This window comes from Psilocybe cubensis, chromosome 7 (genome assembly GCF_017499595.1).
Source record: "Psilocybe cubensis strain MGC-MH-2018 chromosome 7, whole genome shotgun sequence".
In the NCBI taxonomy this organism is placed as follows: domain Eukaryota; kingdom Fungi; phylum Basidiomycota; class Agaricomycetes; order Agaricales; family Agrocybaceae; genus Psilocybe; species Psilocybe cubensis.
Genome location: NC_063005.1, coordinates 2,148,718 through 2,173,949, shown reverse-complemented (window position 1 = coordinate 2,173,949; position 25,232 = coordinate 2,148,718). Strand labels below are relative to the sequence as shown.

At 50.3% G+C, this 25,232-nt stretch overlaps 5 protein-coding genes across 5 annotated transcripts; 1 reads left to right on the top strand and 4 right to left on the bottom strand.

Moving 5' to 3' along the window:
- Positions 1-3,811: 3,811 nt before the first annotated feature.
- JR316_0008216 (uncharacterized protein) lies at positions 3,812-4,924 on the bottom strand (the record flags this gene model as incomplete). The annotated part of the gene is made up of 1 exon (XM_047893931.1): positions 3,812-4,924. The coding sequence occupies one exon, from the start codon at positions 4,922-4,924 to the stop codon at positions 3,812-3,814; it is 1,113 nt and encodes a 370-aa protein (XP_047747246.1).
- Positions 4,925-9,883: 4,959 nt separating this feature from the next.
- On the bottom strand, positions 9,884-10,839 carry JR316_0008215 (uncharacterized protein; the record flags this gene model as incomplete). The annotated part of the gene is made up of 5 exons (XM_047893930.1): positions 9,884-9,991; positions 10,119-10,294; positions 10,396-10,495; positions 10,575-10,696; positions 10,791-10,839. The coding sequence occupies 5 exons, from the start codon at positions 10,837-10,839 to the stop codon at positions 9,884-9,886; spliced, it is 555 nt and encodes a 184-aa protein (XP_047747245.1).
- A 633-nt stretch (positions 10,840-11,472) lies between these two features.
- JR316_0008214 (putative Rho-type GTPase-activating protein 2) lies at positions 11,473-17,197 on the bottom strand (the record flags this gene model as incomplete). Its single annotated transcript, XM_047893929.1, has 9 exons — positions 11,473-11,849; positions 11,944-12,318; positions 12,407-12,544; positions 12,637-12,855; positions 12,968-14,132; positions 14,191-14,412; positions 14,490-15,508; positions 15,660-16,652; positions 16,702-17,197. The coding sequence occupies 9 exons, from the start codon at positions 17,195-17,197 to the stop codon at positions 11,473-11,475; spliced, it is 5,004 nt and encodes a 1,667-aa protein (XP_047747244.1).
- A 114-nt stretch (positions 17,198-17,311) lies between these two features.
- On the top strand, positions 17,312-22,615 carry JR316_0008213 (L-serine dehydratase; the record flags this gene model as incomplete). Its single annotated transcript, XM_047893928.1, has 19 exons — positions 17,312-17,408; positions 17,454-17,542; positions 17,590-17,612; positions 17,659-17,685; positions 17,786-17,823; positions 17,870-18,351; positions 18,399-18,431; positions 18,479-18,517; positions 18,565-18,692; positions 19,625-19,958; positions 20,412-20,558; positions 21,001-21,073; positions 21,171-21,215; positions 21,270-21,284; positions 21,342-21,364; positions 21,741-21,759; positions 21,972-22,108; positions 22,423-22,431; positions 22,586-22,615. The coding sequence occupies 19 exons, from the start codon at positions 17,312-17,314 to the stop codon at positions 22,613-22,615; spliced, it is 1,788 nt and encodes a 595-aa protein (XP_047747243.1).
- Positions 22,616-23,132: 517 nt separating this feature from the next.
- JR316_0008212 (uncharacterized protein) lies at positions 23,133-24,974 on the bottom strand (the record flags this gene model as incomplete). Its single annotated transcript, XM_047893927.1, has 11 exons — positions 23,133-23,436; positions 23,604-23,827; positions 23,897-23,944; positions 24,014-24,175; positions 24,235-24,248; positions 24,313-24,324; positions 24,390-24,470; positions 24,557-24,598; positions 24,659-24,706; positions 24,761-24,781; positions 24,845-24,974. 11 exons carry the CDS (start codon positions 24,972-24,974, stop codon positions 23,133-23,135), a joined length of 1,086 nt encoding a protein of 361 aa, XP_047747242.1.
- Positions 24,975-25,232: the final 258 nt, after the last annotated feature.

Here is a 25,232-nt window from a genome sequence, read left to right as displayed (position 1 = left end):
CGTACACTCCACGGACACTACACGGGACAAACGAGTTAAATAAGTGAAACGATAGCAAGTGGGAGAAGGAAGGCGGGTTATTTTACTGCTCAGATAGCTGCCTTGCTCAATCAAAGATAGATAGATGAATGAGTGCTGCGTGGACAATGTTCTGTTCCCAAGTCGACTTCTTCTGAATCAGGCAGCGCATCCGCCGACTCCGCGAACGCCATGAAGCCGGAGGTCGCCTGAGGGACTGTAGTGCTGTCTTTGGCTTTGGACAGGCGCAGGATTAAGGACTAGACTGGACCCGGATACTCGAGAACCCGTACGCGTTATCATCAACGACTTTATTTTTTTCGTTTTCTTTTGTTCGCGGTATTCTAAGTAGGGAAGTTGGAAGAGGAGGAGGAGGAGTGTGACTGGAAGCGATGCTTCCGGCACGCGAATCCCATTCGCGTTCGCGACATTCGAGAGCTGCGACTCCTCGCGAAGAAAGCGACGCGTTTCTCCCGGCAAATTCGTGAGGCTCGTCCTGCGAATGAAAGTTATTGATGGAGGCGTGGAGTCCACCGGCTGATTCCTGTAGCTTTCTTTGGGCATCGGCATCATCACGCAACTCTGAAGCGAAGGGAGACGACAGCCGGGAACTTGAAGCATAAAAGAAAGTTCAGTCATGATGCACGTCCGAGCGCAGTCTAATCAAACCATGATCAACTTGAAGGGCCCGGGCCAGAAAGGAACGATGGCGCGGGGTACCGGGTGACACAAATGAGAGGGAGGAAAAGAGAGAAAACAGACACTAGGCTCAAAGGTTAGATGTGACGAGTCGAGAAAGGAAAGAAAATTCTTGAGGGAAGGGGTTCGGGAAGAAGATTGAAGATTAAAGATTGAAGATTGAATAATGAAGATTTCACGAAGCGTGATTGCTTTTTTGCTTTGGGCGATGATGAGAGAGTGATGATGATCATGATCAGAGAGGCTGTTATGTATTTATGACATAACATGGACAGAATTGGCTCGATGGAATGAAATGGATGGCCTGGCTGGTGCCGAGCGAGGGCTGATTGAGGGGACGAAAAGGAATCAAATCAGCTCGAAGATCAGGCTCGGGTTGCAATTGGGTCGTCGCTGACGCTCGTTGAATGGGCACGCGTTACGGGGATTGCCAGGGGGAAGGAGGCGGACATGTGAGACCAGCTCAGCTCAACACGACGCGAGGACTTGACATTGTATTGGACGCCTCGCATCGTCCACCTTCCAAGAGAACAACCAAAAACCAGGCAAGATCAGAAACGACCCGCCAGAAAAGTGAGATGTCGAGTATATCAGCCCCACCGCACAAGTCCGTGTCATTTGAAAGGCGTTGTTACAACCAGTATGTATGTGTATGTAAGTAAGTATAGCAACTTTTGCAGTTAACATACGCGTTGGGTCCGACTGTCGTGTGTGCGCGGACACACGATACACAGTGAATAGTTGACATCCCTGCGCCAAGGGGACAGCACTTTGCTTGGCTGTTGGACGGAGCGCGCCATCTCTCCAAGTGCACTTTGCAGCATTAATTCTCCTGGCCATGGCCTGCGCAAATTTGGCGCGTACAATACAATTAAAGTATGATATCAAGTCAATTATCCAAACACCTAACGTATACCATACGTACGTACATCCGCATGCTGCAATGGAGCCTTTTATTTTATTTCAGCAATAGCAATTCAAAGAGAGGCGTCGGCATTGGGCGGGGGAGTATGGCAATCAGCGCAGAGGAAAGCTGTACAATGGAAGAAGAAGGTGGGGGAGAAGACAACTGTGATAGGCTCAATGGCGTGGTTTGGTTCAGACGAGACGAGGATAGCTATCCTTGGTGCCCTATTAGATGGATACTTATCAGGTCAGGTATAAGGAGCCAAGAGGGCAATCTGCCAGTTGCAGAGACAGGAGCGCGGTGCCGGCTGTGGCACTGTCCTCAATGGCAATGGCAAGGGCAGGGGCAAGGCTTAGCTTGAGCAATAGAATAAAAGTCAGGCTTGGAATGAATCAAAGGGGGAGAGCGGTGAACATTCCAAACTGGTCTGTCCTTGTCCTCGATCGAAAAAAATAGACAATCCTCGGCAATCCCCGTTTACGTTACGTTTTTCTATTCAATACGCGCCAAAAATAGCCCAACTTGATCAAGTGAACGAAAACGAACGAACGAATTTGAACGAGTGACAGTCAGTGAGACCGTCTCGTGGACTTGTGAGGTTCACCCCGGGACTTTGCGTTCGTTGGGGAACGGTGTGTGCGATTTGTCGGTTTCCCGTTCACTCCAACAGTCAACTTGAATATCTGCAGTTGTACGTTTTTATGCGCCGTGGGTCGCACTGTTGTTTGATTAGGATGAGTCCATTCGCACACCCCCTGCGAAGTCATACAGTACATACATCTTCAACTCAAAAAAAAAATTTCAACTCCAATTCAATTACGCTGCCGTACTGTGTTCGCGTTATCTTACCCATGTAAGGGGGGTTTGGCAATGGTATACATTGGCCCTTGTTTCCTCTTGATCAAACTATAGTATCGGCGTACGTGAACACAACACAGACTCACAGTGGCGAGATGAAATTAAATTACGATCGTCCTTGTCATGTTCTCTCTATCCTTGTCGTTTGATTGTTCCACCTTTCCTTCCATGTCGTTCATATTCATATTTCATATTCTATATAGCACTCGACTTACAAGTTATATATACCCTCTCTCATTCATATAACCCAAGATCTGATTGTCTGATGGACAGAACAGGGCTCTCATGGGAGGGAGGGATGGCTCCGAATGCAATTTGTATATGGGCGCAATGGCTCTCATCATCATCGTCATCTCATCTCACTGACACGCCAGAACTATCTCCAGAGTTGGCAAACGGCGTGTCAAACACCATTTTTCTCTCCACCGCTTCTCGAATCTTCGCGTGTCGTGTGTACTAAAAAATCTCACTCCAAGTTCTCAACTTCCAAGTTTCCATATTCCAAAACTCAAGTTTTTCCCAATCACACAGGCACAAGCAAAATTAAAGTGCGGGCACCCCCACCCAGGGGGTGAACCCAAAGCCATAGCGGCTAAAAGTGCTAATTGCGTCGGAGGTAAAAAAGAAAAATATACAAGTACAGATGCGTCGAAATCGTATCGTGGAATGTATGTATGTAATTGTATGTATGTATGTATGTAGGCTCGTACAGAGTATGTGCGTGGATGGATGGATGGATGAAAAAAAAATTGTATGGGATATGTCTAAGTGATGCGATGAGAGAAGGCAAGAAAAGAATAAATTGATGAGCGTTTTTTGTGGGTTTTTGCATGGCCATGGCGTGGGGTGTAGGTGGTAGGTAGGTATGCCCATGGGAGACGAGAGAGATGGGGTATTCGGTGCTGGGAATAAAGAAAAAGATATATGCGATGCGAGAGAGAGACAGAGAGAGCATATTGATGCAAGAATGGAACAGAACAGAACATAGAGTTGAGGTTTCGAATGGTGTAGCTGAGAGTGGACTGTGGCCGTGGAAATGAATAGTTGGGCGACAGGCAAAAAGGCCAGGGACGGACTGTGACTTTTTGGGTTTCTTTTTCAATAAAAGATGGACGTGGTGTGGAGAGTGTAAAGATATGCCGTCCGAGAAAGGGATATCCAGATCATGTGTGATATATGGGTGGAGAATGAATAGAAAAAAAAAACGACGAGAGAGAAAGCGAGAAAAAAAAATCTAGGTGGATGGATGGGGTCGTGTACATACAAACAGGATAGCAGAGACCGAACGAAGAACAGATACAGAGTGAGGAGATGGAGAACCGAGACCGCTCATGCGGCGGCACGGGAGGCTTTGCGCCCTCGTGTTCTGAACGAGGGATGCTCTGCGAGCTCAGCACCAAGGAGCTTGCGCCCTCGCTGGACCTTGATCGGTTTGCTGTCTAGCTGTGGCTGTTTCACAACGGCGGGGGTGGGCACCCAGCAGATGGCTGATTTTTCTGAAAGGCCGCAGGAAGACTGCGGGGATGAGACGACCCGGACTGGAAAGACGGGGACAGCGGCGTGCTGTGAGGGTGCGTGTGAGATGAGCTGTGAGGGGTGGGTTCGTTGGGATTTCTGGGTCTGTGGCTGGAACTGGTGTATGGGTGCGGGTGATACCCAGGAGCGGACGTGCGAATACATGCCATCGAGCAAAGACTGGTTTCGCAGAATGGGCACGGGTTGGGAGGAATAGGGCGTGCTGACGAGGGAGGATCCTGTTGCTGGTGAGTGGATGGAGGTCTGACCGATGCTTGCGTTGGCTGCTGTTGGATCTGTGGAGGACGAGGAGGACTGGCGCCTTGGGGTTTGCATGGGATGGGAGGGCGGTGGACGAACATGGGGCGGAGTTGCCATTGAGAGTGAGGGCGGGAGAGTACGTGGTCGACAGCTGGAGGTGAGAAGAGCGGGCGGTGATGCTCGGTGAGGGGTGCCTTGCGGCTGCTGGTGAAAAGCCGAGCTCGAGCTGTACGATGAGGGAGAATCGTCGCCTGCAGGCGCGCCGTATGGGATCTGAGCTGCCCAGGCCTCGATGCCGGCATAATCGTTGCCAGTCCACCTGGAGTCTGAGGGCTCTTCGATGGTGTGGTAGATGACATCGAGATCGAGGTCGTCGTTTGGGGCGGGGGCGGGGGCGGGGGCGGGGAGGCGCCAGTAAGATTGATGAGCGGGAGGCATAGCGCGCTCCTGACACTCGATAGAACAGTAGGGCGAGTTGGACTCCTGTTTGAATAGTGAGATATATGTTTTTTGACAAATAAAAGAGAACATACGATGTGCTTTTCGCAAGTCAAACACCAGTCGCAGTCGATGTCCATGGTGGTACAGGTCGTGTTGGGCGGTATGCGTCCTGAGCCTGCTCTTATAAAATCCCAGCAAATCAGCCAATCGAGATCGAGATCCCATCTCAGATCTACGATCCCTTAAACCAGGCCAAACAGGAACCAAACACGCACAACCCTTGTCACTCTCGCCGTGACCGCCAAGCAACACCAGAACTGGCCTTCCCCCAACCAGACACACCGCACATCTCGGTCTCGAGGCGCGCTGCACAATCTGGGTTTCCCCCGCCCTGGAGGCGCGCTCCCCTCTTTCTCGTATTTTTATTTTCCATGTAGTATTATTTCAATCCATCCTCCTCGATGCGCTCCCGAATAACTTTTCCAGTGTCTGATCCTTGATAGACGTTAGTGGGGAACAACACCTCGGCGCTCGCGAGCAGTCTGCACCCCACTTCTTCTTCGCTGCGCCTTGACATCATCTTCCCTCTACTTGCTAGCTGCCCAGCTCATCAACTTTACAACCTTATTCCATTTCCGCCGGAACCCTTTTCCCACTCGTTTGCCAGCGGTCAAATTTTAGAACTCTTTTAGAAATCTCCTCGTCCTACACTCGCAGGCTGCGAAAAACAGAAAAAAAGGAAAAATCCCATAAACGTCCAAAAATGACCAATGTCCACGGCGAAACGAGTGGAATGTCCGAGTCTGCTTGAGTGATGCGTATGTCCCGTCAGTTGACACCACACTACTTTTAATGTTCTATTAACTAAAGTAGCCCGAATATCTATACCTAACGCTGATTCATCCATTCCTCGGTGTCATATGGGATCCATGTTCTTCCTCGCATATCATAAACATTTTCTACATCAGACTCGTCCATCAGTTCACGGTTTATAATACTAGCTTCAAAGTCGTTTTTTTTTATTTTTAATTTAGGCTTCTGGTCGACGCCGCTCGCAGCAGCACACGATACAGACGTCGACAGACGAGAGGGAGAGAAAAATAGTAAGATGAGCGTGGAAAACCCGTTTTCTTTCTTGCTGGCCAGCAACGCAGGATGCCTGTCATGCCACAGTCTAAGTGTATCGCGGTAGTGCATGGAAGACGACCTTTGGGAAACTCTTTTGAATTTGGCGAAACATGGGAGAGTAGAGGTTCAAGGTACCGAGTTTTAATGTCCTGCTCGTTACAAGTGCGACTTAGTCCCACTGCTCGAGGTAGCTGTGAGCTTTAAATATACAACTAGCCCTTTTTCTAAAGTGTTATAGTCGGCGGAGGGAAAATCCAGGTCTGTAGCAAAGTGAAGAGAGTCTAAAATAAAACTTGAAAAAAAAAATCCGGACACATGTACCATCATTCAACGGATACCAAGAACCCACAGCGCAACGCCAAAAATGCTCACTGTCCAATGTGTCCATTGTTGAGTTTTCGAGAATACAAGGTTGACATTAAACTTCGGATTCAGAAACAGACACAGACACGGACACAGACACAGAAACAGGCAGATACCATACCGGTTCCTTTACCTGGGTTCAGGAATCACCATATTCCAGTAGTCATACGTATGTAGCTCCCAGCGAGACGCAAACTACGTAGCATCATCATCGATGATACACCCAAAAACAAAAAGAACCCGCCGTTACCATGCGCTTTATTACTTCCTTACATTCAAGGTGCATATATAAGTACGGCGAAAGCGAAAGAAGCTGTAATAGCCTGTTGTGCATATGACGAAAGAAGGTGGGAGTGAAGGGGGACTGACCTAGACCCGCTTGTGCGAGTCCCGGCCAGCGTGGCGGCATGGCCGAGGTGCGGGAGACTATAGTGGGGTGGGACGCGTTTCGCTCGTCGCGCCGTTTGCAGGCTTCTAATTTCTGACGGTCGGCGGTCGGTGTGGATTTGGGAATTTTCCTGGGATGTACTACACACGCCGGAGTTGGGAGTATGGGCGCGTTACCAGACCACGCACGCGTGGTGCACGCGTTACAACGCGCGCTACAGGCGAAAACTACCCCGGCGGCGTATTGCGAGTGCTAGGCTTAGTGTACTGACTACCAGATAGGTTCTATGATTTTTGATATGATGCGCACTAGTTCTTTCTCTCGTGCGCTGGCATTTCGAGTGACAGCCGCCGCGGCATCATATCACAGGAATGAGAAAAGCAAGAAGTCTATCGGACGACATCGAAGGGACGAGAGACTAGAAGACCAGGAGACCAGGACCAGGGGCCGGGAAGGGGGGGAGGAAGACACGGGTACGGACACGTCTGGTGTCTTGTGTCTGTGTCTGCCAACGATGGGATGATGCGGGCCTTTGCCAGCCCAACTGCTACTGCAGCTGCTGCGCGACCATCAGCCATGCCCATCCGCCCCTCCCCTCCCATCAAACAGCCAAACTGGCAGCAGAGGAAGAAGAAGTGGAAGCTTGAAGAAGCGAGGGCAGGCAGAGCGCAGAGGCCCGTCGATGTGATGATGGGCTTCCATGCCACCCTTTCACGTTCACGTTCACGTCCCGTTTGGTTTATTTTGATGAACGTGAGCGTGCACAGAACTACTATTAGTATTAGGATGAACGAGGGTGGGTGAGAGTGAGAGCCCTTGTTGTTGTTGTCTGCGTCGGAAGTTGGCGGCGGTGGCACCCTTCGAACACAGGCTGGCGCAGATAGCCTAAGCCTGTACGATCTTAGGAACGCTCCCTTGGAAGGAACTGCAACTACTGATGGACGGCCTGGATCACGATTCAGTTTTTCGTATTCAGGTATTTTCACGGCCGAATTCGCGCACACCCACGCAGAATATTGATACATACATAGATAGATAGGTACTTGCACTTGTGACTAGACAGTGTGGGCTCGTCGTCCAGCTGCATACGTACCGTGGGGGGTTGCTGTTTTTAGGTTTAAGGTTTAGGGTGGCAGCAGCAGCAGCAGCAGTAACAGCAACAGCAGAAGGAAACATTCTGGCTGGCAGCGCGTAGTAGTGGGTCGTTAGTGTAGCGCAAGATAACGGTAGCAAACTCGACGCTAATCCCAGAAAGCAGACGGCGATCCCAGACCAGACAAGAAAAGACAAAAGCACCATCCTTTTTTTGAGCGGGCATTCAGACTAGATAGATACACACGCCGAGGGCGCACAGACGCAGGCTCTATCACAGAATACAAAATCAGGCGCAGTTGCAAGGGGCCCCCGGAAAAGTAGCTGCAGGTTTATTTTGGCAGAGGATAGTCAAAGTTAGATTGATCGACCGCTTAATTGAGCATGAGCATAGGACGACCTCTCCCTTGCTGCGGGGAGGGAAGGACGATCTCATCCGCCCAAAACCAAGGGTATAATGGGATCGTGGGTGATAAAATTTGCGCATTGTTCTCTCGTTTGAGTTATGGGTGCTTCTTTCGGCTTCTGCATACATATCCAGATACAGCAACAACAACCAGTGGCAGGGGGTGGGTAACGTAGAAGGAATGACTCGCGGAGTTGAGAATCGAGATGTCGATGATGATGATGGGAAACTTTTGGAAAATTTTTCGAAAAGGCAAAGAAACGGTCATTTGCGTGGGAGCGCCATCAGAAAAAAAAGACTCTCATTGTTCTGTCCAGTCTCTTTTTTTGATGGCGAAGGAGGAGTGACTCGAATAGACTACGTACGTCGATGAGATTACTGTCGATGAGTCGGTGCGGCGCGCATCAATGTTTCGCCATTGTGTGCTTATAACGTACGCGAGTACGTACGATACGTTATTCGAAATGGTCGCCCGATTTCGACTCGGTAGCGTCGTGTCGTGCGGACGACAGGACAATGGTGCACTTTTTTCAGCGTTCCAGACCGAGCCTAGGGTTAAACGCTGGGAACATAATCGTTTTGCCGCCGTTCCCCTGCACTGCACAGTTACGGCGCACAGTGCAGTGTTCGAGGCCTGCGAGTAAAGTGCCAATCATGATTTTCATTTTATTGTGTCGGAAACTATGACTCCTAGATCTTGCATCACAGTGTGATTCAAATGAAAAATGTCAGGAAGCTGCAGAGAGATGGACGGCGATGATGGACGCAGCATACATAGGCGGGGTGCCAATTTGCTTGCCATATTCAGTGAATCAAAGTCGGTCAGGTTCAGTCACAGTCGCAACGGTGATCATCTGCTCTCTCCAATCCCATGCCAAGTTGGCCTGAATAGGCCGCCGTCTATTTGACTATCGACTGGGCAGCTTGTACCACAAAATGAATACCAGTTTCGCGGGAGAAGAACCCATTCCCCGACCCCTTGGAGCCTGATCTCCTACGCACGCATTGTCCGCCTTCTCCTCGCTTCGCTTTTCGTTGCCCATTCAATTTCTTAGGTCCCATGAGACTTGGGGAGATGTCAGACCCGCCTCGATATAACCTTGGGCTTTTTCAGGAGGTCCTGGGACGGCAAAGATACCGCGGACTCTGGCGAGGGGTCTTCGAAAACTACATCAGAAGCTCTTCCACGGAAAGATTTATGACCAAAGGTAGCAATTGCAGAAGAAAAACATATGGTTCCGCGGCACCAAGATCCCCATGTGACAGCAGCTATTCTTCACTCTTGGACTTTGGGGGTGGTCTACCATCAGTAGGTGCCAAAGCGTGCCGCGCCCCCATTTCAGCAAGTCAATGCGAGTATGTATGTATGAATATATAGATCGTTTTCCGTGGGTCCTTGACTCCTCAGGTTGCTCACTCAGGACCCCGCGTCGGGACTGCAATGTATTTCACCCATATTCATATCCTGTCAAACCTCTTGTTGCCCGTCGCGCTGACTCAACCCGAATCGTAAGCGATGCAAATAAAGAGGTATATAGAGCATACGTAGCCCGCAACATGACCGACAGAAGTGATGTCAGGTTCTTTGCTTTAGGGTAAATTTTCGAAGATTGGGGTGGAAACATGCACTTGGTGACTTCTTCCCATTGTATATCCTTGTTATATCTCTTCATGTCTCTATTTTCCCTTCTTCCCTCCCCTTCCTAAGCGAGTGCTGGACACATTGTGGTATTGGCATCACAAAAGATTATTTTGCCCGAGAATGAAAGGGGATTAATAGAAGGAAAGCGTCATAAGAGAAAAAGGATCATTGTTCCTTTTTCTCTGCCGTTGTCGCCATTGCCTTTTTGCGCTGTTCGGCCTCATAATCGGCGATAGCCTGTGCCTCCGTCCGTTGTGCCCACTCTTGCCCAGCCTGTCCAGGGAGAAGTAGAAAGAAGTTCAAGGGCGGTTGATGGGAGAGGGGAGAGAAGTTGTGCAGGGTAAGCGGGTTGAGCGAAAAAATATAACAGATAGAGATTGTTACGCTGAAATTCACATACCTGAAGAAGAAGAATTAAGCCCAGGCTCGCAATTATGATGACGTTCCCGGCAGCCAGCACCCGCATGGCCATAACCTGGTCTTCCCGCGATTCGACATTTTGTACAGGGTCCACGATCGTCCGCAGCGAGTTTATGTTGACGGTTAGGTATACAACGATGGCGAACACGTATGCCGCTAAAGGAAAAATAGCGGAATGTGTTGCTCAGTGAGAAAAAGAGGGTGCCAAAGAGGGTGTAATAAGAAGGAACATATGCAAATGTCCAAGAATAACGCACCTAAACTACTGCCGTCGAAGAATACCGCGCTCTCTGTCCACTTGTGCAGCTTCGCGAGAAAACCGATGAGGCCTATGCCTACCATACCGTGTAGCAGCGCCTGTTCCCCGCGTAAATTTGAATTTAAATTGCCTCGTCAGTGCCAGCACACCTTGGCGAGAGCCGCAGAAAGCACGCACCTTGATAGCTGGCGGGGCATTAAAGAACGTAGCGTAGAACTGCAATCCATCCTCAACGACCTCCTCGGTTATTTCTCCCCACAACAATCGGTGATCTATGTTAAAGCAGATGAAAAGCACGCCTTTTATTGGTAAGAAGAAAAAACCCGGGGTTGCGTGTCAGCAAAGTTTTTTTTTGCCTTGGAATGTGAGACGGGAGTCCGTGGAGCTGCTCACCGAGAAAGAACGAGACGGGAGTTAGTATAGCCGCTTCCTTGAAGCCCATAGTTGTAGTAGTAGTTGAACCGAGTTGTGGAGGTCGTGAAGAGAGACGCGTCTGCCGGCGTGAGCGCCTGTCTGACTGGTCATCATGATCGGAATTGAGCGCTCCATCATTAAATTCTATTTCGCATCATTTTCCCCTGTTGGCCAAACACATAGACTTGAACCTCAAAAACAGCAGATGCAAAAAAGTTGTAATTTTTTACATGCATAGTACCAAATAGGCAACGACAAAAGTTCTCACAGAACGAAACTCATGGTATCAAGATGTGGTATATAAGAGAATGTCGAAACGTGGAGAAAAAAAATAAAAGAGAATAAATGAAAGAAGAACGAAAAAAACCGAGACAGGTCAAGGGATGTGAGGGTGTATTGTGTTGTACGTGTGAGGCCGCGCATGCGCGCAGCGTTGGTGCTTGTTGGCTGGTTGGTGCTGGTGTGTTCCAAAAAAGAGAGATAAAAAAGGTTGTGCGTGTGGGATACGTGTGCAACAAAATGGGTCTCGATACAAAAAAGAAAGAAATGATATGGTGTGTGTGGGGGTACTACAGAATCGTCTCCATCTTCGTCTTTTCGTCCTCGTCCAACGTCGTCAATCATCATCAACATCAAATGGATTGCTGTTTTTTTTTATTCATCATCTCATTTGCTCGTTAGGCCAGCCAGGCGTCGGTGATGAGTTCACGGGTTGTTCTTGTCGGGAGGGCGATGTGTGGGCAGTCGCACCTGGCCGCGGCGACAACGGCAGACCCATCATTCGGGAATGTCGGTGGCCACGGTCAGAGTGCGTGACTGCAACATTCAGCCCTCTGCTTGCCGCCGTACTCGAGGCTTTCGATGTTTTAGCTGTCGGAGTGTCAGGTTCACTTATCCGGATGCCGTGATCCCTCTCTGCGTTCGAGACAGGGCTAGACGACGACGAAGACTCCACGATGTTGTCCCCCTCGGTGGTTTCAGTACCGCTTTCGTCTTGGATGGAAAAGTCGTCGCCATCAGACTGCGCCTCGTCTGCGGCTAGAACACGCAAAAAGTAGAAAAGACAATACGATTGAGTAACCACGTCCTGCAAAGAGCTTTGCAAAAGCAAAAGAACCACAGGAAGACGTACCGGTGAGACTGCGCCCTGCGAGTCCGAGGACTTGATCAGCAGCAGCATCTGTGTATTGGCGACTGTTGCGTCTCAAAGGCTCCGCCGGATTATCCAGCGCTTCGCCTTCCTTCTCCCCGAGATCATCGTTGTCCGCGTCCACGTTGAACACCCGGTTGAACTCGCCGAGCATCAAACTGAATACGCCCGCAGGAATACCCAACGTCGGACTAAACACGATACCCACGTTGCGCATCGTCATTTTGTTGACGTTCGAGTTCTGTACGATCAGGATGAGATGGGCTGTTAGTGCGCGGAGCAAACTGTAATTGGCGAGAGGTAGCGCGGCTATTAGCTGAGAGAGCTCTTTGATCCTTTCTTGGGGGTCCACGAAATCTGGTGATGTGGGGTAAGAGCGCGTTAGCGAAAAGAGTGCATCGTCGGTGATGGACGTGTGTGATAGGGGGGAGAAAAACAAACTAACCGATTACGGCGAGGAACTTTAGGTGGAGGTCTCGTGTGAGGATGCTGGACGGCAGCTCGCGCAGGAAGCTCTTGAGAAGCCCGGCGATCGCGTGTGGATCCCAGTACTGATCTGACGCAAGGAGGTCAACATCACCCTCTGCAAAAAGAACAAAGACGGTGATTCAGTAAGAAAACGATATGACAATTCCATTCCTAGGGCATGGGTTGCGGAGCCGGAGTGAAGCTTACCGTTGTTGAACCTGTCCTTCAGGTTTTTGATCTCTGCGGAACTGCCACTTAGCCTGTATATGCCCTCCTCCTGATCTGCCTTCTTGGCTTCCAGATATTGTATTGAGCGGAAGACAATTGCAGGCAGGTTGCACATCTGGGCGACGTCCAGGGCCTCTTCGAGAGGCACCCCGAACACGGCTCTCGGTGGATAGGCTGTATGGAGATTTGACTTGTCACCTAAGATTCCAGTAATGAAGTGTCAGTCCCTCTTGTGCTGTAACCTCTTGCAGGTGATAAACGGATCTGGTGATTTGGGAAAGTGGGGGATAGAATGAATCATGGCACATACCGTTAACTTTCCCGAAGCCCCAGAACCGAGATTTGGTCTTTTCGCGTCTGTCGTTCGCAGATGCGGCGGTGGCAGGATCGGCTGATGATGGTTCTTTTCCGCCAAACTTGAACCCGGACGGGATGGGTGCGCCGTTCATGGGCCCTGAGATCTTGACTTTTGAAGCATTCGCGTCACGCTCCTGGGTCTGCTGTTGTTGCTGTTGTTGCTGCTGCTGCTTCTCAGGAGACGGAACGCGATCGGGCGGCGGACCCGACGCCCCATGCGTGGCTGCTGTCGGCGAAGGTGCGACGGTTGTCAAAGATGGATAAAAGTTCTTGCGGCCAACGCCGACGCCCATATCGTCGTTCGTGCGGGCGCGGTGCTGCTCAGGCGAGTGCTGCCGCTGGTTGCCCTTCTGACCGTGCCGCGCGTCCTGCAGATCCGGGTAGTGCCCCAGCTCTGAATTCGCGCGCTGTGGTTGAACCTGCGCCTGTTGCATCTGCGCTTGTGATGAGCCATCAGGGAATGACGTCCCGGACGAGGGACCGCCTTGCACGGCAGAGGACAGCGGAGATGAATCTGGGAGACTGGATGGTAGCCCAAGATTACTACGTTCGAGCACTCTTGCACCATTTCCGGCGAAGGAGGGACCTTGTCCGTCTATGGGCGAAGGGTCAACGGAGCGAGAGGGGCTCGACGAGCGCATCATGTAGTCGTCCGGATTCGGGACCGAGCCAGGGGGCAGAACAGAGATGGGAATCGCTTTTCCCCCGGTATTGCTCCGCTGCTGCTGTTGCTGCACCGCAGTCGTCGACAAATCGCTTGAGCTGCTCGAGCTCGATCGCGGCTGGCTCATCCCAACGCCCATGCTGCTCTGCGACGCCGCGACCGAGTTGGACTGTACAGACGTGAGCCCGCTGGTTGGGTTGAACACGAGATCGTCGCTGTACACGCCCGTGTAGTATCGCACGAGCATCTCAACCCAACTGTCGCGATCCTCGTCGCTCTCCGCGCAGAGCACGTGCCGCGGGTGATTCCCGCCCGGCCCCTTTTTCATCTCGACGATGAGGAACGCATGGCGGTACTCTTTTTCATCGTCGGTCGAGGGCGGCTTTTCGGTGCGGTGCTGTCGAGCGATTTGGGCGCCTGCGATATTGATCGAGCCAAGGTGTGCGCCGCCGCGCTGTCGAGGTCATGCAAAGGTTAACATCTGTTGGGAGGAGATGAAGATGGAAGCTTACGCAGTCATAATATTCAAGTACGGGGCCTTGGAGGACGAAATAGCGCGTCTTCCAGCCACCGAAATTCTTGCCGCGCTTGGTAAGATACCCCTCCTTGTGCCCGGCCTGCATGACGGGCTGCTTCTGCTCACGCACGATGTCGGACGTGAAGAACGCGATGACCTCGTCGTTGTTCTTCACCGGGAGCTGGATAAGCGTCTGCAAGTAGTTTTCGAGCACGGCCTGTAAAAATTCATAGTAAAATGATCACCACATGAATGTTAATGTTGCCTACGATAACAAAAAAAGCGGAGACGTACCTTGCGCTGATCGACCTTTGCAGGCGCATGATCCTTCCACAGCTTTCCCTCCGGCAAAGTCGCAATCTTCTTGCCTACACCTTTTCCGACACTGTTCCGTACCCGCGAGTCGAGACTGAGCACGTCTGAGTACATCTTCTCGACTTTCCACCCCTCCTTCCCGTTACCCGGGTTGACAAAGACGATAAAGGAGAGCACCTCTTTGCCGCGGTCGTTCGGGCGCACAAAGGAGTGAGAGACGGTGATGGTGGTATGTGGCAGGTCGGAGGAGAGCAATGGGAGAGCGCGGAACGAAGTGGTGGGTACGGCTTGGATCGGCTCTCGTTCACGGTCAGGCTGTGGTTGCTGTGATTGAGTTTGTGATTGAGATTGGGACCCCTGCGATTGGAAACTCGACTCTGAGCGATTCGTGGGGTACCCCTGCCCTTGCCCGCCTAGATAGGCTGCATCCTGCGTCTGCATCTGTGCACTCTGGATTTGACTGTCATAGTTTCCAGACATGGATCCAGGATGATGCACCTGCTCAGCCGGTGCTTGTGCGTGTTTGGCGGACATCGGCGTGGCCGACGGTGCTTGCTGCTGCATAGTTGCTGCCATTTGCTGTTGAGTGTAGCCCAGGGACTGGGCGTGTGCTTGTGCTTGTGCTTGTAGTTCCTGCTGTGCAGCGAGCGCCTGCTGGCGCTGGAGATAGATGGGATTGTTGGCCGTCGGCGGTGCCGCCGCCGGTGGGAGCGGGAATTGGAACTCCTCTCCCCCGGGCCCGGCACGTGATTGCTTGTCCCTCTGCTGTTGTTGCAACTGCTGCTGCTGCTGGTCCTTGAGCCGTTGCTGGTGTTGTTGCTGCAGCTCGCTGGTCGTGTAGGAGGTTTGGGAGGGAGGATAATTGTTGTTGGTATGTGTGTTATTGTGGTTGTTATTGTAGTTTGTGGGAGGGTATTGATATCCGGCTTGGGAGAGATCGGTATTGTTGGACTTGTTAATTGTTGTTGGGGGTGCTGCCGCCCTAAGACCATTGAATGCTAGATGTAATTGTGTTAGTTTTGTGTGATTGAGTATTTGGATTTTACGGGTAATGATAAGCGTAAGCGTAATATTGTCGGTGTCGCCTAGACAAGCGACAGCGTGACGATACGCAACGCCATTTTTTTTGAAATTTGGAGTAAGACTTACTAGGATCGTGAGCGCCAGCTGTAATATCGCCCTGTCCGTCATCATCCTCGTCCTCTTCGCCCAATCTCCTATCTTCATCATCTTCGTTGCCGTCATCATCATCGTCATCTTCCTCATCCATATCCAAAAATTCACTCTCACCCGGATTCTGGCTGTTGCTCGGGGGAAATACCGAATTGGACAACTTGGAGCGTGGTGAAAAAGCCTCCGCGCGGGGGCTCGCGGCGGGCGAATCGGACATGCTGGCAATGTACTGGCGCGCCTCATCGGGTAGCGAGATGCGCGAGTCTCGCGAGAGGAAGTGCGGGCGCGGTTCAGGAGAAAGCATGTTGGTGGCAGCCTGGGCGGCTGGTGGCTGGGGAGTCGGGTTCCCGGGCTGCTGACGCTGGCGCGAAAAGGCACTCTCGCCGTTGGCTGGGGCGGAGACTGATACGGAAGTGCTGTTAGAAGAATATTGCTGCTGTGAAGGTGTAGTAGGATCACGCTCGGCTGCTGATGTATACGAATTGTTGAGATTGGATAGGATAGATGTAGACGGAGACGATGCGGCAATGGAAGCTGCTACGGAGGGGGCACTGCTGCCCGAGGTGACGACGCTGCTGATGCTGTCTGCGATGCTGGACTTGCGGGGCGGAACGAGGGGGCGTATCTGGGGGTAGGAGCTGCTGCCATTGGCGGTGGGAGTTGCTGCTGTAGCGCTATCGTACGGATTGGGCAGACGCTGAGAGGTAGAAGAGTCTGGCGAGTCTGAGACGGTGTAGGACGCGGGGAGGGTGTCTGCACGTGTAGGGACGACTAGGGGCGATGGGTTGGGCCTTGAATGCTGGCGGGTGGTAAGAGAAGGTGCAGAAGAGGGTGGAGGGCCTGGCTGGGGACTGCTTGTGCGTGTAGATGTAAGGATAGGATGTGTCTCGATGTCGGTGGTATTTTGGCGGGTGGGATCGAAGGAACGTGAGGGCTGCAGAGCATGCGGATGGGCAATCGCTCGGTTTGCTGGGATAAAACTATGAGCTTTTTCTTGAGAGAGGAGTAAGCTACGGACCAGAATCTTCCGAGTTGTGTCGTGGGGCTGCACCCTTGGAGGCACTCTGAGCCTGTGTGGGTGCAGCGTCGAGACTGGGGCGTGGACGATCCCTTTCAGAGGTAGACTTTGTACGCTTGTCGCTGGAGGAAGAAGCAGTTCCTGTAAGAGAGATTAGCCTGACCTTGTAGGTGTCGCGCTCAGCCCTGATGCGCTCGAGCTCCTTGAGGATCTGGTTGTAGCCAGTGCGCTGCTTCTCGATGAGCTTCCAGAGCTGGGCATTCTGGGCGGAGAGAACATTGCGGTCTGCTACAGCCTGGTCGAGGGCGGCGGTCTTTGGATCTGGACTGGCGGCAAACTGCTTGAGGAGGGCATCTGAGGTGATTGGCTGAGGAGAAGACTGAGCGACGGAGGGCGATGGAGAGGGAGCGCTGGGGTTGCGCTGAGAGGGGCCTGGAGAGGGATGGGCAGACTGGGGGAATGGATGGCGGTCTCTGCTCGGAGTCGCCGTCGTCATCAAGAGATGGTGTTGATGAAAAGAAAGAAAACAAGTCAAGCCAACCGACTGCACTGTTTCTGTCACGTGCCACATCCACTGAGCAACCGCCAACTGCATCTGCCATTCCCCATCATGGCCCTCTTCTCCACCCTCAGGCTGTCAACAAGACGCGCCTTTTCCACTGCCAACCATGCTGTCATTTCCACCTTTGATCTCTTCAGCATCGGCGGTGCGCCTTTCTCTCTCTTCCTCGATCTCTGCTGACCCCGACCAGTCGGGCCCTCGTCTTCGCACACCGTCGGTCCCATGCGCGCCGCCAATATCTTTATCACTGACCTCAAGGACCTCGATTTGCTTCACAAGGTATTCGTTTCGTCTGCCGTCTCATCTCATCTGCTAATGAAAAACAGGTCCAGACAGTCAAGATCAACCTGTGTGTGTTCCTCTGCCATCTCAGTCTCGTCCTAATCTCCTACCAGGTACGGCTCACTAGCCGCGACAGGTGCGTGTTTCGCGTTTTATCATAATTTGTGTACTAACTATTCGACTAGGGAAAGGGTGCGTGTCTACCTAGAATGCAAAACAAGCTCCTCAATTGTCCAACAGTCATCACACCCCACAAGCTATCCTTCTCGGCCTAGAAGGTCCTCTCATCCTCCTCACCCTCGTCTTCATCTAATGCCCTTCCAGGTTCTGATCCAGAGACCATCGACACCGGCACCATCCCAGCCCGCTACCAAGGCATCCTGCAGAACAAGACCCTCTTTCTCGCAGGTCACCACCGCATCTCGTATGACATGGACCGCGACATGCTTTGGCGCTGGGACCAGGTCCTCAAGACCCACCCCAACGGCATGCGCTTCAGCGCCTTTGATCACAACGGTGATCTCGTCGCCACCAACGAGTACTTTAGCGTTGGAGGCGGCTTTGTCGTCAATGAAAAGACAAAGGTCGACGAGAATCTGTTTTACAAGGGCGTCGACAAGAAAAAGGTCCATGGCGCGCGTTTGCATCAGACCCACTTGATTGCTGAGCCAGACACTCCTGTACCTGATTCGGACGTTGCGGATTTTAATGTCGCTGGTACTGAGACTGTAGAGATAGAGGATGGACAACCCCCGTACCCATTTGACAGCGGCAACTCGCTGCTCGCCTTGACCAAGAAACATAACGTGCGTGTTCTAATCGACTAGTTTTTCTACTCTTACATTGTACACAGATGACGATTGCCCAAATCGTGCACGATAACGAGGTTCGGACGCCTAAAGATCAACAACTAAATCTCTGACATTTATCTAGAAACACTTTGGATACACCGACGAGGACATCCAAAACAAGGTATGTATTCCCTAATCACCGCATATATCCACCCACATCGCATGCAGATTATGAGGATCTGGCAAGTCATGGACGAGTGCATCCGCACAGGCGTCTCGACGTCCGAGACGACCCTCCCGGGCCGCCTTGGACTTAGAAGGCGCGCACCCATGCTGTACAGGCGGTTGATGCGCGGGTGAGTTGCGCTTTTTGTTTTTCGACTTTTGTCTCTTTTTCTTTTTCTTCCGTGATTAAAAGTGCCGCCGTCCTCGAGGCATGCGCGTTTTGTCTTTGATCTGGTTTTTACCCGATGTGTTGCCGACTTGGACGGTTGCTCGTCACTGCTAATGTTCGCGGGTAAACGAGTCTCGAGCTTCACGTTTAATGGAAACCTTGGCCTCGAGGTCTCGCATTTATGCGAAAATATGACATGATCTTGTGTTTTTTCAATTTCGCGTTGTGTATGCAGGCAAGTAGGGGCGAGCGCTAAGCAAGGGCGTAACATTCCATAACACCTCGCTTTGCCGTCCTCGCGCTTTGCTTCCGCTCCCCGAGTCGAGTCCATCTCGGCTAGGTCGATCATGACTCGCCGCGAGCCGCGAGCCTCGAGGCGCAGGCGCTTTTCCAATATTTCGACTGTCTTCTTTGCTCCGTGTTGGGGCTTCTTTCGTTTCGTTTTGTTGTGTTTTTGCTCTCTTGGTTTGGTTTCTTGATCTTGGTGTTGAGTGATGTATTGCGTTGCGTTGCGTTTGGACGGGACACGGATGACACACTCCTGCTCTGCTCTGCTTGTTTACGGACTGTTGCATCTGCATCCGCAATTTTTTTTGTGTTGATCATCTATGTTTTTTTCATCTGTTGCGTGCAATCTTTCCGATTGTCTGGGTGTTGCCATTCGTTGATTCTCGATCCTCGGTCGCTGTGTGCGATGCACAATGCGCGATCACCCGGCGACCTTGCTTCGACTTTCTTTGCCTTCAAATCCAACATACTTCTCTTCTCATTCTTTAATTTTCTAATTCTAAAAACTCCCATTATTTCAAACTTGAATCGAACCGTGCTCAAATGAATGTTATTATCCCCGTTTGGTGTGTGTTTTGTGTTATCTGATTCTTATTCTCGTCGTAGTTTTTATCCGGGTGTGTCTGCGCCGATGAACGAGAACCCCAAGATTGCGGGTGGGGATGCGTGGGCAAAGGTAAAGGCGGGTGCGGAGGCTATTGGGGGTCCTGCGGCTGAGAAACATGCGCAGGAGGAGGCAGACAAGGAGATGGCGAGGATTAGGGCGGCTGTGGGTGTTGAGGATTCGGAGTTGGGCCTCGGTAACGGGAATGGGAAGTCGTACGGTGCCAATATGGGCGGTGGTGGCTTCAAGGGCGCGCGAGAAGTAAAATCGCAGCGTGCGACAGCGCCTCCTAGGGTCACTGGATCGTTTGATCATGCGATTTTGCCTATGCCTCCTGTGAGTGTGCTTTTCTTTTCATTTTGGACTTGGTGGTTTGATTGTGTTTTGCCTTTTTGCATTTTGCTTTTCTGATTCGGAGATTCTTACCTCTCTTTTCTTTTTTGGCTGTGTTGGTTCTTCTCTGAATCTGAACCCGTTTTGCGTTTGGTGTCCTGATTCGGAGTTTGACTTGGGTTGACTGGGTTCTTTACCCTTCTCACTTCACATCTAACCTTTGGGCTTCACACACGCACATGTTGGTTCGCATTTCGGCTTTTCGCTGATTTCACTGATTCTCATAACTGATACGGATTAACCAACTCTTTTTCTGATGATGATCCTGTTCTGCTTCTGATGATACTCGTGTTTTTTCCTTTTCTATACATTTTTCTCCGACTCCGAAACACGTTACGGTTTTTTTATTACCTCGATTGTCAAGATTACTAACACGCTTTGGTGATTTTTGTGCAGCGAAGGACCGTTATTCCCGCGATGGATTTTCTGTCATGTTATGCGATCGCCGTTAATGAAGTTAATGCCTCCGGAGGCCGCATCGTCACGTCCCCGACGAATGGGGCTGCGGGTGTCATCCCGGCGGTGTTGAAGTATATCGTCGAGGTGAGTGGTTGATTTTCGTTTTGCGTCTCGACTATGTTCCGTTTTGCTTTGTTCTTGCCTTGCGTCGCTTCTGCGTGCACGGTTTTCGGTTTTCATGTCACTCGTTGTCATTCGTATGTTTCTCGGAGCTTGTGGCTTGAGAGCTTTTTTTGTATTATTGAGTCTCGGATCGATAGTGGTAAATTTATGCTTTTGAGTCTATGCTGACTGATACGTTCTTCTTTGCTCTGGTTTCTTACCTTGGTTTGCCATTTTGGGGTGGGCAATGTATAGTTTGTTAGTGACGATCCTGAGAAGAGCGTACAGACGTTTTTGTTGACAGCTTCGGTACGTTTCCGGTTTTTGCCTGGTGTCGAGATTGAGAGATGTGATTAGAGTATTGATGGTGTTGCTTTTCTCTCTCTTTTTTTGATATCATGATGATCGTTGTGATCATGGTTAGGCGATTGGAATGCTGTTCAAGAGAGGCAGTACGATTTCGGCTGCTGAGGGCGGCTGTCAGGCTGAAGTTGGAGGTGGGTCACTGCACTATGTCGTGTCCTCTCTCTCTCGCTTAGCTCAAGCCTGTCGTGGATTTCTGATGATGCTTTTTTTTCTGGGTGTTTCCATCAGTCGCTTGTTCAATGGCTAGTGCGGGTTTTGCTGCGTGCATGGGAGGTGCGTCCCACGTCCACGATATCGTGGTTTTTTTTTCGTGTTCTTTTTTTCCAGCCTTCGTGGGTTGTGGTATGTATTTTGTACTTACGTTTAATTTTTTTTCGTTTGTACTTTTTAATGAAACAGCGTCTCCGGAGACTGTACTTCAGGTCCGTGTACCTTTTTTTTCATTGGGTGCTTTTGGGAGTGTGCCGTGTTCTGATTTCCTATCTTTTTTTTCTCACGAATTAACCTTTTAGGCTGCAGAGATAGGGATCGGTGCGTTTCACTTTCCTCTTTCTACCCTGAATGCACGTTTTTAGTGCAGGGGTGATGTCGACGACTGACTTGTGGACTGACTTGAGATGTAATTGATTTGGATGATGGCTGGATATAGAGCATAATCTGGGACTGACGTGTGATCCTATCGATGGTCTGGTGCAAGTTCCGTGTATTGTAAGTGTAACTGTATCATGAGTTTTTCAGTGTCGAATGACGAGTTTGGTTAACTTCTTTCTCCTTTTTTTAAATTCTTTGTTATGCTAGGAACGAAACAGTTTGGGAGGTGAGTGGCTTTTTTGTTCGCTTCGTTTTCTCCTTCCAAGGAGTTCGATTCGGATTCGGCTCGATCTCTTCTCTATTTGTTTGTTTCTTTTTTTTTTTTTTGATCGTTGGGAGAGTGAGAGTATGATTGCGGAGTTTTTTCTTGCGTGTGATGGTGTTTTCTGGTTCATGAATTGTGCGCTGACTGGGTTCTGTTTGTGTTACATTCTGCAGCCGTGAAGGCTGTCACAGCGGCTCAACTCTCGATGGCGAGCGATGGAGTGTATAGTGTCACGCTGGACGAAGCTATCGAAGCCATGCGAGTGACAGCGGCGGACATGAGTGTCAAGTATAAGGAAACCAGTCTTTCGGTAAGTCTTGCTGTCAGTTGGCAGTTTTTTTGGATTTTGGATTTTTGGTGGTTTTTGGGTGATTCTGTTGGAAACACGGATCATGTGAACTGTAAGGAGGGAGGGGCCGTGTGTGTGTTCGTGGAAATGGAACACATGCATTTTTTTCTTCCGGTGGTGTGGGGCATTTTCTGGGGTGTTCTTTGCTCTGTTGGTGCTCCCGCTCCCGCTATAATGCGCTTTGATCTATTTTTAAATGCACATGGATTTTTTCTTTTTTGGCGGTCTCATGCTTATCGCTGACTTTGTTTTTTTTTTCTTTTTATGACCTTTAGGGATTAGCGGTGCGTATAGCGATCTGTCTGTTTGTGGGCATGTAGGGCTTATTGGCGGTGATTGGCTTGTATAGACAACTGTTAGAATCCCGTTGACTGTCCCCGCTTGGTTTGTTCTCGCCCTTGTCTTAGGTCTGTTACGCTACTAACTTTTCTGTTACAGTTAAACGGCGAGCAATTGCGCTTGAGATAACCTTTACTTTTTCTTTATTAGAATAATTTTTTGTAGATGCCCGATACCTTGCTTAATGTCGTTTTACCTTGTTTACAACTGTACTGCTTTGATTGTTTTGATTGGTTAGGATATTAGAGATTCTTTTGGGACAATTATTGGATTTTTCTGTATTAGACGCGTTTCACTTTAGATTGTTGCTTAGACTTTGGTTATTTGTTTCGCTTTAAATGAATAGTAGATCTCGTAGATTCCTTTGCACTCCTTTTTAATATTAATTGTGTTTCAATGCCTTTGGAGGTCCCGTTCCGCGAAGGCCTATATGTGGGTAGATGTGTGGCGTAGGTGGGATCAATCGTCTGCGTGCCCAAGCCAGGTGCAAAAAAGCCGGCGAAACATCGATCATGAAACGTCAGGACAAGAAAAGAAAAAATTAATTATGGGATTTGTACCCTCCACCAAAAGAACGGTATTCGGTATAGAGTGCTACAGAAGGCACGCGAGCAAGAGAGTTCAGGACATCACGGTCACGGATTTCTCACTGCTCCACGCGTCGTGCTTCTTCCACGGCCGCCACACCGTCCGAGGACTCGTCGAACCGGTATATGGGGAAGTCCAAAAGAACGGTCTGCTTGATGAACGACGGGAGAGGACGGTACAGGAACGGGGGGAGGGGTATGAGGATGGATGTTTGTCGGAGGTATGCCTTGTAATTCGCCCAGATGTGAGAATCGGAAGCGGTGCTGCTAGTGGTGGACTCGGAGGGCCCATGGGAGAGAAGGTAGAACTTTTTCGCGGTGGGCTTTTCTGCGGTTGGGATGCCTGACCCGAACATGAGAAGCCTGTGTGTGAGTCATTAGAATATGGTTGAAAGAAGGAAGAAGTGGTGGTGCAAAGTCAGTGAGATGTGTGAATGACGATGAGAGGGTTGGTTTTAGAAAATTTTGACGATCGTTTTTCTGAGAAACACCGAGACGGAACGGAAGTGGGTGGAGTAAAGCGGACTTACAACGTGGTGAAGATTGGGGACATGATGGCCCCGTATTGTGCTGCACGGGAGGAAGAAGGAAGGTTTCCGTTGGTCGTTGGGGATAGGCATAGAATCCATATGCCCCACCAGCATATTATTCTGGCAGATTCGTGAGTTTCGACTTCGGGTATCAGGAGCAGACTCATGAGAGTGGTGTGCTTACTCGCCGAAGTAGGGTGGATGGCGAGACCATGCCCACAGTCCTTTCTGGAATACGAAAGGAGGTGTTAGATGACACTGGGAAGAAGCGAAATGAATACGCGCGAAGTCACATTGGTGGGCTGGCCTTTCGGTATCACTTTGCGAGATTTGTAGTAAAACTAAGATTGAATGAAGCGTATGAGATGTATGAAAACCGGATGGGATTTTTCATTTGCAGTGATATGTACCTTTTGGGCATCCGCGATGGATTCTATCAAGAAGCCAAGCGCCCAAAGCACAATACCCGCGATGTCTCTGGAGGTTCCAAACTTTGGGTTTGACCCACCTCTCTGCAATTCAGATACTCCGGGGGAATTCAAAATCGTGAGAGGCAGCGAGACAGTCCATATCTTCTCGTGAAAGTGTTAGTTTCGATGCTCGCTTTAGACCTTTGTGGATGGCAACGAACCCAGAGTATTTGACCTAGTTATGGCGGTATTCAATTTAATGTCATGGTGGTTAACAGCGATGAAACGCCGGGACGCACCGATCCAAAACCCTGGATGATGATCATAGTCAGTGTTTGGTTCAAGACTAGAAATCAAGGTCGATGAAAAGGCGGACCTAAAAACTTCCAGAAATGAGAGCGGATGTCGTCGAAACGACTGTCGCTACCCATTTTGAGCACACGAAAGAGGAGGAACCCTAGATGTTGAGGCTAGATGAGTGATTTGGACCCTTGTTGCACTTGATTTGGGTTTGGCTCCCGAGATGGACAGCGCACTACTGACCGGCGATTCTGACCGCCCATAGCATTACTAACACACTGGCAACTGCAGACATAGATTTGATTCAACAGATGATCATGATGAAGAGAACGGGGGAGAAATGACCTATATTTCTGGCATAGAAAGTGTTTCCGGCTAACAAAGTGAGTAGAGCTTTATGGGATTTCTATGAGTATGGTATGCCCTTGGAATAGATTGAATGCTTACCTAGAAGAAAGAAATTAGATCCTGGAGGTCAGGGCGGACTGTTCAGTCTGTGTATCATGACGGAAGCGATGCAGAGGGACGCACCTCCAGTAAAATCAGTGATCTTATCGAACTGCAGACTCCATGCAATGGCGAATCCTGAGAGTTGGTATCCAATAGTGACCAGCAGGGTCAAAATGAGATAATAGCGGTCAAGAGCATGAACAGGAGACATGGCGATGGTCTGGGGAAGAGAGGGAACAGATTATATTCAAAATCATCAGGCTGGACTGAAATGCAGTACGTCGTCGATGGCAGGGCGGGATCGTCGCCAAGACGCTGTATGTTGTTGGTGGTGTGATATATTTGGCACATCCGCCCAGCCATTGTTCTACCTATCCCCATTGTCCCCTTTGATGCGACTGTGATACCAAAGCTTAGCTGCAGGCCTTTCCTTTAGCTCTCTTTCAACATATACCATTTCTCTGCGCCC